The following is a 16,250-nucleotide window of genomic DNA, read 5'->3' as shown; positions in this document are numbered from 1 at the left end:
AGGTTAGAGCTAATGGTGTTCTTACTTTTTCCACAGAAGGAAATAGCGCATCTGTTGATCTTTTGCTGAATAAATAATTGCAACATCAAGTTTTATGTATTTGTTCAAATAAATCCCCTTTATATACTGTTTGAATGAAAATCAAATATTGAATAATATATATAAAGATTAACACGACTGTATAGTTAAAGTAAAGTAAAAGGGCTTATGTTAAAAATGCATTCTGCCCATTCTTTTAATTTAAAAAATCCATATTATCCTAATTACTTGCCATTAAAAAGCACTAATTGAAAATAGTTTTTTTCCCTCTCCCTTTATAAACAGGACAATTTGTTTAGATTTTCTTATCTACCTTTGAAAGAACCTTTGAAAGAAAAATCCTTTCTGATTCCAAAATGGCAATCGCACTGGTCCCTGAATTACTTAGAGCAGTGCTGTCCAACTTCTGTGGTACCGAGGGCCAGAATTTTTCCAGCCTCCGTGGTGGAGGGCCGATAATGGAAGCTAGTTTTGACCACTCTCCTTTTTAAAACAACACCCACTTGAAACCACACCCATGTTATCGCATGACCATAGCCATATTAATGGTGGTAGTACAGCAAAAACCTGCCATACTCTGCCTTCCCTACCCTGCCTGTGTGTGCCATACTCTGCCTTCCCTACCCTGTCTGTGTGTGCCATACTCTGCCTTCCCTACCCTGCCTGTGTGTACCATACTCTGCCTGCCCTACCCTTCCTGTGTGTGCCATACTCTGCCTGCCCTACCCTGACTGTGTGTGCCATACTCTGCCTGCCCTACCCTGACTGTGTGTGCCATACTCTGCCTGCCCTACCCTGCCTGTGTGTGCCATACTCTGCCTTCCCTACCCTGCCTGTGTGTGCCATACTCTGCCTGCCCTACCCTTCCTGTGTGTGCCATACTCTGCCTGCCCTACCCTGACTGTGTGTGCCATACTCTGCCTGCCCTACCCTGACTGTGTGTGCCATACTCTGCCTGCCCTACCCTGCCTGTGTGTGCCATACTCTGCCTTCCCTACCCTGCCTGTGTGTGCCATACTCTGCCTTCCCTACCCTGTCTGTGTGTGCCATACTCTGCCTTCCCTACCCTTCCTGTGTGTTCCATACTCTGCTTGCCCTACCCTTCCTGTGTGTGCCATACTCTGCCTGCCCTACCCTGACTGTGTGTGCCATACTCTGCCTGCCCTACCCTGACTGTGTGTGCCATACTCTGCCTGCCCTACCCTGCCTGTGTGTGCCATACTCTGCCTGCCCTACCCTGCCTGTGTGTGCCATACTCTGCCTGCCCTACCCTGCCTGTGTGCGCCATACTCTGCCTTCCCTACCCTGCCTGTGTGTATGGCACATACAGGCAGCATAGGGCAGGCAGAGTATGGCGCACACAGGCAGCCTTCAGTGACACAATGCTGGCACTGCTCCTACAGTCTGCACAATAACTATATATTAAAAAACTTTTTAATTGCAGTACCACCACAGTATATGTTCTTTTTATAGTGTGCAGGGTTTATTTATTTATAACAATACAGGGGGATTACAGCCTGAATCTGAGGTGTTAACCATGCAGGGGGCCAGTACTGGTACCATTTAAAGCTTACACAAAGGTAAGCCATCAAAGCAGCCAGACAGGTGGGGGCCACACAGAAGGGGGTCGTGGGCCGCCAGTTGGACAGCACTGACTTAGAGTTAATTTCAGAATTCTTCACTATCTAATAAGGTATCCAACCCTCTCCTGAAATGTATCTGCCAGTGTAACCGCTAAGGGGACAGAGTTCCACAACTTTACAGCATTCACTGCAGAAAGCCCTTTTCTTGAGATGAAACCTACTTTATTTAATTCTAAATGGATGCCCTTACATCCACTAGAAGGCACTACTGGTAAAAAAAGAGCATTAGAGAATTTCTTGTACAGATATACCTCATAACAGGAAACCATGATAGTCTCTCTCTGACTCTGGCTCACAATGTTATGTGATAAGGAATACATTGTGTGTGCAGATTCACCCACAGGCCCCCTTACGTGGATGGATTCTGTTCTCTAGCTAGCCTTAGTTACGTCAACTATTGCCTTGAAGACCGAACCACCTATTTGGCATTAGTTGCATTAGTTGAATAAAAGATACCTTGCTTTGACTTGCTAACAAGCCTTGCGTGATAAGAGGGGCAAATGGCCAGTGTTTTTTAAAGATGACTAGTGCTGGGTGTCTTGTCACTGCAGGTTTTAACAGGCATTGCCACAATACAAAATATAATTATAATTTTGCCCTAAAATGATGGTACAGCCGACAGCTCCGGCAGGTCATTTGTCAAATGCTGCAAGTGTTCCATGAATCTCTGTGCTTTGTATACACATGTGTAATAGCAGTCAAATGTAATAGCCATTAAAAGCTAGAAAATCTGTCTAAGCAACAAAGTAGCACAGACAGAGGCATGTTTCCCAAATTAATGCGATGGGGAAATAAAATACATGAAGAAATTATGTGGGTGAATTGGCAATTACAGAGCTAACCCTTCATCTCACAGGCAGGTTAACCTTGGCTATTGTCAAGACAGTAGGAGGATTACACACAGAACTGGCACTCATTCAGTTAAACTGACTGCACAGATGGAACCCCACTCTACTCATTAAACCCATTAAGCCCAGGCAGCGACACTGAAACATCCATAAATCAAGCCCAGGTACTGCATCATGAGGCTGACAGTCTAAAGATATATCTTCTAACTGAGGTCTCTAATTATTCCTTGAATGATGTACTAGCTCATTGTACAAAGTATTATTAAAGCAATTGATTAAGAGAGCCTAGAGCAGGGTTGCTGCTATGGGGTTGTTTTAATTCATGTTTGGCCCTTAGGGTATATAAGTCTTAAAGATCCAGAAACAGATACCATTAGCATTTTCAACATGTTATATAAGTATATTTGTGCCAGGACACCGGCAGTAGTTAAATTATGATCTCAGAAATAGATCCATAATCATAACAGCCCTAGCCAAGGGCGTCACCCCCAGAAAGCCTCTGGTAGGCAACTCTAAAGAAAACCTATCAAGGTGATCCTGCTTGTAGAACAAAGCAAATACTGCTTAACTCAACTGCAATTTATATATATCCTATTCTAATATCCTTTGAAAAAGGCTTTGCTCAAAAGGCTCTGGTATATGAAACCAGTCTTCTTCACATTCCAGATTACTACAAGACCTTGGAGCAGATTGACTGCATAGAATTCTAATAAACTGAAGGATGTTTGGATAAATAAATCTGTTCTACGGATGTGTTTGGATAACAGCAACATTTCATTATTATCTGCCCCTGCGCATGTAGTATAACGAATACTTGGGCCACTGTCCTCTTCTATAAGTATCCAGGGTACGGGCAGGATTTTCCCCACTCTGCAACTCCAGCTGCTGCCCAGCTACAACAAACTAAAGCTTCCATTTGCATTTAAACTGCACAAACACTGCAGATGCAAAAATCAGCCAATTTCAGGTTGATTTCCTCATTCTGTTATTGCTAGCTATATATCTGAAACATATTTCATTCAAATAATTTTGATTACAGTACCTTCAGTGCTGGTCCATTTGCTTTTTTGGAATAAGGAATGGCCTTTTCCATCGAAGGCAAATTAGACATGGCTTCAGATGTTTTTTTTACCTTCCTTCAATATTATATTTTGGAGAATGAAATTTAAGAGACAGATTCCCTTAAAACAAATCAACTTGCATTTTATGTTAGGTAGAAAGTTGCACAGTGGTTTTGTATTCCTTACATTGCCAAGGCTTGTGATACATAAATATCTGCTTTCTAAACTAAGAGCTGTTGCTCTTAGTGGTGCATGAATAGAGAAATGGCGGAAAGTTGCTCTTGATGGTGCTATTTGTACATGAATAGAGAACTGGCTGAAAGATCATTAACAAAGAGTTGTAATTAGTAGAATATATGGTGCAAGGTGGTGTACTCCACATTTTGTATGACTGCACTGCTATCAAATCTGTTTTTTAAAGACTTAAGGTGGCCATACACTAAAGATATGCCCATTTGACAAAATGAGTGGATCTTTCCTGAATATACCTATTTTCAGGTAAGCGATATCAGGCATATTGCCAAACAATCGCACTATAGAGCCAGTATGTAGGCTGTCAGAGTGAGGCCCGCATCAACGAGCCCAATGATCTGCCCATGCATGGGCATACAAGCTATTGACTCGGCCTGATTGGCCCAAATCCGCAGCTTAAATCTACCTATATACTTTTTTTTTTTCTTTTTTTTTAAATAAAAACTATTGAAAAGAATATGTTTATTTCCCAGAGCCTACAAAAGACTGTTGGCAACCAATTATGTGTTTTGTAGCCATAAAACATTGTTCCCCTTCTTTTTCCTAAGAAATTCATATTATGTAACTCCCCCTATTATTTCAGGAGTTACCCAATTTTGGAGCTTTCCCCCCGGTCTCCCATCATCTGCCACTTCAGGTTTCCGCAGCAAATTAGTACCACAATGTAGTTGACCATTTTGTGTAAAAGTCATAAGTTACATATTAAGAGAAGAATTTATTAAATGTTGGTACATTTTAGTGAAGAGTAATGATAGTTACATTTTAGGATTTAACAATTTATGTTCTGTGCTGGAATGATTCATTCCAAGGCAACATAATTGTCCCAATGTTATTTCCCCACATGCAAGTTACACTGGGAAGCAAGGATATGAGCAGGTGACCACGCACAGCGCTGCTGAGCACTAACACTCCATAAGGCAAAATGACATTTGACTGCTCTAAGCAGTTGGACACATTCTGATGAACTGACACAGGTATCAACTTTGATAAATGCATCAAGTCATCAAAAACTTTTAGGCTCCTGCACCATGGGGTGGATTCTTAGCCTGCGGTTGATGGAGAATATACCCTTACGCTACAAAAAGCTTATTGACAAAGTGGATTTGGGAGTGTAACTGCATACTGCAATTATATACTGAAATCCACTCAGTGAGGATATTAAATTTGCCCCTCAGTATCCATGTGTGTAACTGGCTGTGAGATTACCCAGTGCAGGAAGGCATTTCTGCCTGTCTGATCATTGAGATAACTGCTGTGTTGCCTTGTACATTCCTCCTGCAGTGTCACATTAGCTGAGACCAAAGGGATCACTTCAAAATCCACAAACACTTAACAAAACCAAGTGTATTAGAATTCTGAGCTCAGGGGACAATACAGCTCTCTAATTCTAATAAGGGGATTCAGGGTTTCATAAAATCAAAACAATAACATAATTCACTTGTAAAGCACTTGTGTAAGGCTGTTGCAAACCTGATTTTATTTCCAATAGTCTCAACCTCGGATCTTCTGGGGGGTGTAAACGCCGCTTTTTCCTCCAACATCGTGCAGGGTAAGTATATAACTGCCCTGGAGCCATTCCTGCAAAACACAATATTCCAGTACCATTTAATTTAAGATATTTAAATCTTATAAATGAAACAAATAGAGATCCATTCCAGTATTGCTTTAGAATGCCACTGCCTACATAATGCCAAAATGAAGTTTTGGTGAACTCCACTGTTAGTGGCAATATAGGTGTCTGGCAAACCATTCTCTTGTTGGGATCAACACTGCAACAGTAAAAAGTAAGTGTGATGGTGCCTCTCGTAGTTGTGTTTAGGAAGCATTGGGTGTGATATGGAATGGCATATAACTCATTTCTGAGCTTATAACAAACCTGATCCCTCCAGAAAAGATAAACTATTTATTGCAATCAGTATTTGCAGATAATGCTAATGTGTTTGTTTTCAATGCATTGCAATTTTTTGGCAAGACAGTTTTGCTCATCACTAGTTATGGTCCTAAACACGTGTTCCTAAATTCAATCTGCGTTTTGTTAAACATTGAAAGGGACACTGACACCAAAAAAGGTGTTTTATGTGGATTAATGTAACATGCAATAGTAAAATTGTGTGTTCACTTCATACTCTTTATTAAAGTTTTTACAAATAGTATCAAACATTTAAACCCCTATTTGCACAACAAATAAGCTGTTTGGAATACAATGGGTTTTGGTACTGAAGGGTCAGTGGCACCAGAAAATGAAAAGGTAAAAACTGTGTGTTTGCTTGAGAGGTTTGGGTACAGTCAGGGGAAAGCCAAACCCACCAGGCGCCCTAGGCAATCTGGTCAGCTACCTTGCCCCTGCAACCTCATTCCCCCCTACCCTCTTTCCTCTCCATGTGTGTGCCCAAGCCCGTACCTATTCACAATGACTTTGGGGGGCCATTGCCCCCCCGTGCAATGATAAGCTGTGGGGGCAATAAGGGAGCGAAGACTTGGGGTAGGTAGGAGAGGTTGCTGCCTGGCACCCCCTCAGTGTTGCACTCTAGGCAGGTGCCTCTCCTGCCTACCCCTAGTTCCAGCCCTGGACAGGCCCGGATTTTTTTTAATCGTTTGGAATTGCAGCAGTTATCTGGTTGCTAGGGTCCAATTAACCTAGCAGCCTGGCAGTGGTTTATAAGAGAAATAGGAATATGAGTAGAGGATAAGTAATAAAAGTTAGCAATGAAGAAAAAATTGTAGACTCACAGAGCAATAGTTTTTGGCTGCTGGGGTCAGTGACCCCCATCTGAATGCTGGTAGAAGATTCAGCTGGTCAGAATTGGAAGGCAAATAATTAAAAAGTGATAAAAATAAAAAATGACGACCAATTGAATAGTTGCTAAATATTTGCCATTCTATAACAAACTAAAAGTTAACCCAAAGGTGAACCACTCCTTTAAGATGAAACAGGAGTTAGATTTATTCATGGCTCTCTATACTTAATGAAAATGATTAAAAATGAGAAAGAGAACCTAAGATATATCTCACTGAAAGGTCCTGAAATAACATACCATTGATTAAACACATTATTCAGTGAAATACACAACCATTTATTGGCTCAGAATTTAAACACAAAATTCAAAAAACAGAACATACTATACCAAATGGAAAGGTACATCCCAATGCCCCATGGCACCCACTCTCCTTCTTAACACATTTCGCACACTAGGTGCTTCATCAGAGGACTTCCTCTGATGAAGCACCTAGTGTGCGAAACGCGTTTCTTAATTGTTTTCATCATTTTAAATGTTTTTTAATTCACCTGGCCCCCTGTGTCTCTTTTCCATCCATATGTAACAGTTATTCTGAGCCACACCAGTCTGGGAGTCCAGGAAAGGAAGGCGGACGCTGCGCTCGGCGCATAAGCGGGAGTTGTAGCTTCGGCAGTGTTCGATTGCATCTTTGTAGAACTGATCTCCAAGCCTGCAACAAGAGAAACAGTCCTTATGCATTAGAAGCTGTATGAAGAATACTGTACCCCAACTAACAATAACATTTGCCACCAAGAAGGGTTCCCATGCTATAGAATAACTCTGCCGTACGTTCTGTGTATGAGAAAGAACCAGAGGCAGTGCCCCAGAGCCACTCAGGAACCCTGGACTCGGGATTAGAAAAGAAAAGTAATATATTGATTCCTTTCTTCCATTGTGCAGAACTGTATGTGAATAGAAATTAAAGTTTACATAAAATATACATTTTCTATGTATCCATAGCCACTGGAATGATAAATAGATGATTCCTCTGTAACTGTTGCCTGTTGAGAACCTTCAGAGACAACATGGCAGCTTTTAATTAGATATACAGTGGCTTGCAAAAGTATTCGGCCCCCTTGAACTTTTCCACATTTTGTCACATTACAGCCACAAACATGAATCAATTTTATTGGAATTCCACGTGAAAGATCAATACAAAGTGGTGTACATGTGTGAAGTGGAACGAAAATCATACATGATTCCAAACATTTTTCACAAATAAATAACTGCAAAGTGGGGTGTGCGTAATTATTCAGCCCCCTTTGGTCTGAGTGCAGTCAGTTGCCCATAGACATTGCCTGATGAGTGCTAATGACTAAATAGAGTGCCCCTGTGTGTAATCTAATGTCAGTACAAATACAGCTGCTCTGTGACGGCCTCAGAGGTTGTCTAAGAGAATATTGGGAGCAATAACACCATGAAGTCCAAAGAACACACCAGACAGGTCAGGGATAAAGTTATTGAGAAATTTAAAGCAGGCTTAGGCTACAAAAAGATTTCCAAAGCCTTGAACATCCCACGGAGCACTGTTCCACCGATCATTCAGAAATGGAAGGAGTATGGCACAACTGTAAACCTACCAAGACAAGGCCGTCCACCTAAACTCACAGGCCAAACAAGGAGAGCGCTGATCAGAAATGCAGCCAAGAGGCCCATGGTGACTCTGGACAAGCTGCAGAGATCTACAGCTCAGGTGGGGGAATCTGTCGTGCACTGCACAAAGTTGGCCTTTATGGAAGAGTGGCAAGAAGAAAGCCATTGTTAACAGAAAACCATAAGAAGTCCCGTTTGCAGTTTGCCACAAGCCATGTGGGGGACACAGCAAACATGTGGAAGAAGGTGCTCTGGTCAGATGAGACCAAGATGGAACTTTTTGGCCAAAATGCAAAACGCTATGTGTGGCGGAAAACTAACACTGCACATCACTCTGAACACACCATCCCCACTGTCAAATATGGTGGTGGCAGCATCATGCTCTGGGGGGGCTTCTCTTCAGCAGGGACAGGGAAGCTGGTCAGAGTTGATGGGAAGATGGATGGAGCCAAATACAGGGCAATCTTGGAAGAAAACCTCTTGGAGTCTGCAAAAGACTTGAGACTGGGGCGGAGGTTCACTTTCCAGCAGGACAACGACCCTAAACATAAAGCCAGGGCAACAATGGAATGGTTTAAAACAAAACATATCCATGTGTTAGAATGGCCCAGTCAAAGTCCAGATCTAAATCCAATCGAGAATCTGTGGCAAGATCTGAAAACTGCTGTTCACAAACGCTGTCCATCTAATCTGACTGAGCTGGAGCTGTTTTGCAAAGAAGAATGAGCAAGGATTTCAGTCTGTAGATGTGCAAAGCTGGTAGAGACATACCCTAAAAGCCTGGCAGCTGGAATTGCAGCAAAAGGTGGTTCTACAAAGTATTGACTCAGGGGGCTGAATAATTACGCACACCCCACTTTGCAGTTATTTATTTGTAAAAAATGTTTGGAATCATGTATGATTTTCGTTCCACTTCTCACGTGTACACCACTTTGTATTGGTCTTTCACGTGGAATTCCAATAAAATTGATTCATGTTTGTGGCTGTAATGTGACAAAATGTGGAAAAGTTCAAGGGGGCGAATACTTTTGCAAGCCACTGTAAATATGCCTACATCTAAAAAGGGATCTTTTTGTGAACAGCATGTTTTGCATGAATTCATAAGTGTTTAATAAGCCAGTAAAACAGAACTGCTTAGTTACACAAGCTAAGTTGGTTTGAAAAAAGACCAAAGTCCGTCAAGTTCAATCCCTCTAAATAAACCCCAGGGCATATACATATATATATATATATAAACACACACACTTAGGGCTCTGGTACACGTGGAGATTAGTCGCCCGCGACAAAACTCCCTGTTCGCGGGCGACTAATCTCCCCAGATTGCCATCCCACCGGCAAAAATGTAAGTCGCCGGTGGGATGGCACACGCTGCACAGGCATTTTCGGCGATTTGCCGAAATCACGCCGCCGCGTGTGCCATCCCACCGGCGACTTACATTTTCGCCGGTGGGATGGCAGCTGATGGCAACTCAGGCAGATTAGTCGCCAGCGAACAGGGAGATTTGTCGCGGGCGACTAATCTCCCTGTGTGCCATAGCCCTTATACTGACCTATCTATACACTCACATACATAAACTATATATACCAACATCAATACTAACTGTAGATTTTAGTATCACAATAGCCTTGGATACTATGCTTGTTCATGAAATCATCCAAACCCCTCTTAAAGGAGAATGCAAGTCAAAATGTAAAAAGCATACTGCCCAATAGTCCTCCTATTGTTTAGTAAAAACGCCACACTTTTGGCTCACCTAATCAAATATTTACTCAGTCACACTTACTTCACAGTTTCTAGAACAGGCAGCCATCTCTAAAAAGGTATTCTCCCTTCCTTTCCCTCCTTGCTTCATACTTGCTCTAGGAAAATGTGATGGTGCTGGCAAGCGGAGGGGATATATGCAGTACAAATGATGCCATTTGGTTGGGGGAGACGTGCCCAACTGATATACATTGTAGGCAAATGTAGGCTTTGCATATCCTTTAAAGGCATTAACAGAATCTGCCATTACCACATCTCTAGGAAGGGCATTCCCCAACCTCACTGCCCTCACCGTGAAAAACCCCCTATGCTGCTTCAAATAGAAGCTCCGTTCCTCTAATCTAAAGGGGGGGCCTCTGGTGCGATGATCATTTATAAGGGGAAAAAGAACATCCCCCATCTGCCCATAATCCCCTCTAATGTAAAGAGGAATCATGTCCCCTCACAGAGAAAACCCCAACCTCGACAGTCTAACCTCATGGTTTAAATCTTCCATCACCTTTACCTGTTTAGTTGCAATCTCTGCACTCTCTCCAGCTCATTAATAGCCTTACCAGAGACCTATAAATACAGACAGCACTTTATTTGCTTTAGTAGCCACAGAATGACACTGCCTGGCATTAGATAGCATCTACAAAACCCCCCAGATCCTTCTCAATTAAGGATCCCCTCAACACACTACCATTTAGTGTATAACTTATTATTTTTACCCAGTGCCGGATTTCTTTTTCGCGTGCCCATAGGCCACCCCTTTTCTCCGCCCCCTCCCCTCTCATACATGCACATCCTTGTGAGATGTGGCTGGCTGGCATGTCGCCCTTAACTTCACGCCACCCTAGGCCTGGGCCTTTGTGGTCTCACCGCAAATCCAGACCTGTTTCTACCAAAATGCATAACTTTACATTTTCAACACTGAACCTCATTTCCGTTTTGCTGCCCAGTTTTTGCCCTTTCGGTTACCAAATCGCTTTGCAAAGTGGCAGCATTCTGCATGGAACAAGTTAAAAAGCAAAGGACTGACCCCTGCGGTATTCCACTAACAACACTTGTCTTTTTAGAAAATTATCACTATCACATTTATCACAACTCTTTGCAATCTATATTTCAGCCAGTTTCCTATCCAAGTTGTGGAAACTAATTAGTTTATTCTAGTAAAGTAACACAAGGAGCAGTAGAAGACTATAGGCCCTGATAAAAAGGTTTGGCACCCCCCTTTCTTATCATCCCTATCCCTATACATCTATGTCCCTGAGCACCAGTTTTGTACTACCGCCACCTTATTCCACTCATATGCCTTAGCTGCTGCGTACGGCAATGTAAAATGGACTCTTTATACTTCAGCTTTTATTCTCTGATGCCCTTTATAATAAGGGACCAGTTATGATTGCCACCCCTGTAGCTACCTATGTTGCTGGTTCCTATGGATAACCCAGTCCATTTTGAGGGTCCAGTGTAATTAGCTCCAGTCTACTTGCACCATCTCTTAGTGCAGCTACAAAACATGATCTGACATTGAGCATAGGCAATTTCCTTTCCCACACTGAGATTGAAAGGAATACAAGATATACAATTAAAGTGACAGCAGGTTCAGCCTTGCTGTACTGACTGACCAAACCCCAATAAGGTTAGGACTTGTGCTTTTTCTCTCTTACAGCAAACCAGTCATACAACAGATGGACAAATGGATTTGGGAAGGAGATAAGCAGAATTATGTGAGAAAGAAAAGCCACAGGCAGAGACAAGACAGCACATTACTAGAAGTGTCAGTCATTACTCTGAAGCTAGGGCTTCCCATCTACTACATTTTACTTCCCATAAATACAAAGGGGGTATATTAATTGGAAACTAACGAGTTTTTAGTAAGTATTTATATAACAGTGATTTCATCTACTTTCATCAAACTTAAATGAATAGCAAATAATAGAGAAATACAAATATAAGAGATGTATACAGGTTATATAAATACAAGGTGCACTCTAGTTTTCTGAATATAAATTACTTTATTCCGTACATCTCTTAAGCAAAATATACAGCACCTTCTCATACAGAAAGTCTACACTTTATAAAGTGTACAATCAACCTATGTATTTTTGGCATAAGTTGGGTTATTTTCCCCTCTATGTGAATCATTCATATTTTAATTGCCATATAATATTCATTACACTTATTGTGCTAGTTGTGTGTTACACCACGAATGCTTTGTTCACATGGGTCAGTTTATAAATACATGAAGCAGCCAAAGGGACCAACATTAGGGGTCATTTACGACCCCAGGTGCAGTGTGCAACGTACAGTTGTGGACACAAGTCATGTTTTCCACGACTGCTGTGTTTGTTCCGACAATTCCAGTTTAATTTAATCACGTGGGCAAGATGCACACAATGGCAGGCAATGCATTAAAACAAGCACTGTGGGAACCCCTGTGTCAATAGATGCACTGCTCCTGTGTTCAGGTATAGGAGCATTATTGGAGTCTTTAGTCTGAATTAAGCTACATACACATACTATACATATTGTTCTATACGCATAGCACTTGTCTTTTTTTTTATTTTTGGATCAATATTAGATACTTCCTTATATTTTTCTCATGTATAAAACTTAGAATAGTTTATACCTGTATTTCATTTTACAGTGGTACCCCACAGGGACAATCCTTTAGACACAGTAGGGGAACTGCACATTTATGTATCAGATTGGCAGTCTCTGCTACTACTATAGATGCTAGCAGGTAAGTTAACTATGTAACTTTGTGGTGTAGCATACCAACATGATGTCAGTTCTGCAATATGTATTACAGAAAGCGGCTTAAAGCTATATCCGTGGAGCATGTTGGGACCATATCTCCTGCCTGCCTTGATCCCACCTCCAGCTGCCCCTTACCCATAGTGTAACTTACTCATGGCTCTCCTACACTCACCTCATTTACTGAACTAGGTGACAGTGCTCCTTCTGCATGCCCTAAATTGGAGGTGGTATAGTGGGCGGAGCATGATTTTCTGGAAAGTAATCCCAGAATCCATCACTTCAGCATGCAACAAAGTGAGGTTGGGGCTGAATGACTCTGCTAGCCTAGAGGGGGGTTAAAATGGTTCCTGTGAGTCAGAAGTAGTGCATCATTGTTTCCACTGAGTCTATTCTAAGCATTTATTTTTGGAAATTCAGACGGTTTATGCATGTTTTTTTTTTTACATAAATCCGAATGAAGTGTATGTCAAAAAATTTAGTTTTTAAATTCCTAAATGGGATTAAAACCTGTGAAAAGGATCCACAGCCCATTACCCAACCACATCCCCAACCTCCTGACAGCTAACTGTTATTCATATAAGCCTCCTGAAATTAGAGGAGCCTAGCAGTGTTGGCAGATATATATTTTTTATAGCAATATCTGAATATGCACCAAAAGAGGGCATTGCAATGCTTTAGAAATGCTATGTAGAAATGTAATAATTGGCAAGGAAGTCCATTTCCGTTTTCATGCAGGTTCCTAGTTCAGTTTAGGCAAGCCCTGTTTAAAACAGATCTGTAAAAGTGGGATGCCTGCTTTGTGTGCCGAATAATGCTGGTAAGAGTCACTGACAACATTACAGCAGGACAAACACCCAATATAGAAAGCATTAACGAGACAATAATGGTGAATCGCCCAGTGAGTGATCAAGAATATAGAACACCTTTACATTCTGGCTGTCATGGATTCGGAGGGTTCTCACTGCAGGCTTTATTGAAAAGATAATTTGGCTCATAAATTTCCCCTTCGCTTCCTCCGACAGCAAATGATCCACAGAAAGACCCTGCTGTCCAAGAGATAATTACTTCCTCTGTGAGATTCCAGGCACCCGGCAGAGCAGGGATTATAAAAGTAATGCAAACAGGTTTTGGGGAAAAATAACTAAGGCATATGAGAGATCCACAGATATTAGGAGTAGAGAATTGAGAAGATGGAGATCTCCAGCAATGGGGAAATGCTGATATCTAGTCTTGCTGGCCATTACATGAGAATTTCAGTTGTTTCAGCAGAAGAAAAAGATTTGTTATATTGCATTTAAAAAACCTTTGTCCCTATTTAAATCCACAGATTATTCATTTAATAATATAAATTGAATATATGGGAAAAGGTGGGTTCATAAGGATTAAGATAATTTTCTGTAAATATGTAAATGGTACAAATATACATAAATGGAGGGCACTCACTTTGCATATAAACAAAAAAAAAAATGAAGAAAAATTTATTGTATGGCGCAAAAACCCCCCCAAAAAGTTTCCCCATACAGGGAACCACAACAATAATTTTAAATAGAACAGGATTTGCACACAAAAAGATGCATAGGCACTGTGGTAGTATTAAAAATCTTTTATATAGCATACAAAAGTTTTAACAGCAAAACAATTTTAATTTACAAATTTAGCAAAAAATACACCAATTAAACAATGTAATACATACCACAAGAACTGCACAGGTAAAAAGGACACACAGGTTTAGCGGATACACTTGCCACAAATGAGAATTACCCCAACGTTTCGGCAGAGAGCCTTTTTCAGGATTTCGAGGATTCCCCTTGAGAAAGGCTCTCTGCCGAAACGTTGGGGTAATTCTCATTTGTGGCAAGTGTATCCGCTAAACCTGTGTGTCCTTTTTACCTGTGCAGTTCTTGTGGTATGTATTACATTGTTTAATTGGTGTATTTTTTGCTAAATTTGTAAATTAAAATTGTTTTGCTGTTAAAACTTTTGTATGCTATATAAAAGATTTTTAATACTACCACAGTGCCTATGCATCTTTTTGTGTGCAAACCCTGTTCTATTTAAAAATATGTAAATGGTACCACAGAATAATCTGAATATTAATTTACCAAGAGATACAATTAATACATAAATTTAGGCAAAAGACATGAGGGCCGATTCACTAAAGTGCGTTAAAACGTGCGCTATTTATAGCATGCGTTAAAAATTTTATTGCGTCCAATTTTTCGTGTCTTTACGCACAATTCACTAAAAGCATACTTGCGTTAATTTACGCGTGATGCTGCTTGCGTTATTTAAGTCGCGAAGACTATTTTTGTGCGGTATTTGACGGAACGCTCGCTAATCAACGCATCGCACACAAATAGTTGCCGCGTGCGAAAAAACGCACGCCATATTAGCCATACACATCATTACGTTCGTAAAACTACTTTTTTTGAAAATGACCATTTCCCTGCAAACTGGCGGCTGCATCACTCTAGGGCCAACACAGACTTGAATAAATCACACTGCAAAGTCCATATTGTGTTGCCAAAAGCTCAATAACTGTACTTTTCTATAATTACCGCCTGCCTCAAGTAGGTGTTATTTTTCGCACAGACAAATGCGATATTTAGAGCGTCTAAGTGTTTGTGAATCATGCATTAGTGTTATTTTGGCACACAAATTAATGCATGCGTTAAAATTAACGCATGCGATATGCGACTTAACGCATGCGTTAATACTTTAGTGAATTGGACATTTTTTTTTTCGTGTCAATTTTAACGCAAAAAAGCATGCGATAAAACTTATCGACCTTTAGTGAATCAACCCTATGGTGTGGTCCACTGGAATGAGGGGGTTGGACATATCAGTAGGTGGCTAGGTAGACTAGAGCGTGGTCTTGAATGTTTCAGAATTTTGTACAAGTACAACTTTTCTTGGCTTCTAATGAAGCCTTTAAAAAGGAACATTTAATATTTCGTATTAATACAGGTATGGGATTTATAATCCACCATGTTTGGGACCTGGGGTTTTCTGGATAAAGAAACTTTCCGTAATTTGGATCACCATACCTTAAGTCTACTAAAAAAATATTTAAATAATAAATAAACCCAGTAGGATTATTTTGCCTCCAATAAGGAAGGCAACACAATTACTTCTTAGTTCGGATTAAGTACAAGGTATTGTTTAATTATCACAGAAGTAAAGGAAATCCTCTTTTAAAATATGAATTATTAGCTTATAATGGAGTCTAAGGGCAATGGCCTTCCCGTAATTCAGAGCTTTCTGGATAACGGATCCCATACCTGTATGTCCTATGTAAACTTAAAAGTCAAGCTCATACAGGTAAAACACTGGTCTAGTATGGCATATATGACATGCCTGGTTATTCTTGACATAATGCTCTACACCAGGACAATCCTAAGAAGTTTGCACACCTGTGGCAACTATTCAGTGCAGCGTTCCCATATTGATAAGACTGGGGCCCCAACTGTCCTTCTCAAGTTCAGGGCCTTGAGCAGATTCCCCATGTGGGATCAGCCTATGGTTGGCTC

At 40.9% G+C, this 16,250-nt stretch overlaps 1 protein-coding gene across 9 annotated transcripts in view; it reads right to left on the bottom strand.

Annotated features, from left to right (window-relative positions):
* The window catches only part of dpf3 (D4, zinc and double PHD fingers, family 3), a 163,359-nt gene that overhangs the window by 67,029 nt on the left and 80,080 nt on the right, over positions 1-16,250 (bottom strand). For all 9 annotated transcript variants that reach the window (XR_001171452.3, XR_004223836.1, XR_001171453.3 and 6 more), the window contains 2 exon segments: positions 7,130-7,290; positions 5,314-5,421 (listed from right to left, as the gene is read on the bottom strand). Coding sequence is in view for 5 of the 9 variants with exons in the window: in XM_012967894.3 (XP_012823348.1) it covers positions 5,314-5,421; positions 7,130-7,290 (269 nt within the window). In the remaining 4 variants the exon portion in view is untranslated.

Source organism: Xenopus tropicalis, chromosome 8, assembly GCF_000004195.4.
Source record: "Xenopus tropicalis strain Nigerian chromosome 8, UCB_Xtro_10.0, whole genome shotgun sequence".
Classification (NCBI taxonomy): Eukaryota; Metazoa; Chordata; class Amphibia; order Anura; family Pipidae; genus Xenopus; species Xenopus tropicalis.
The sequence above is the reverse complement of the archived record's forward strand: the minus strand, read 5'-3'. Positions and strand labels throughout refer to the sequence as shown.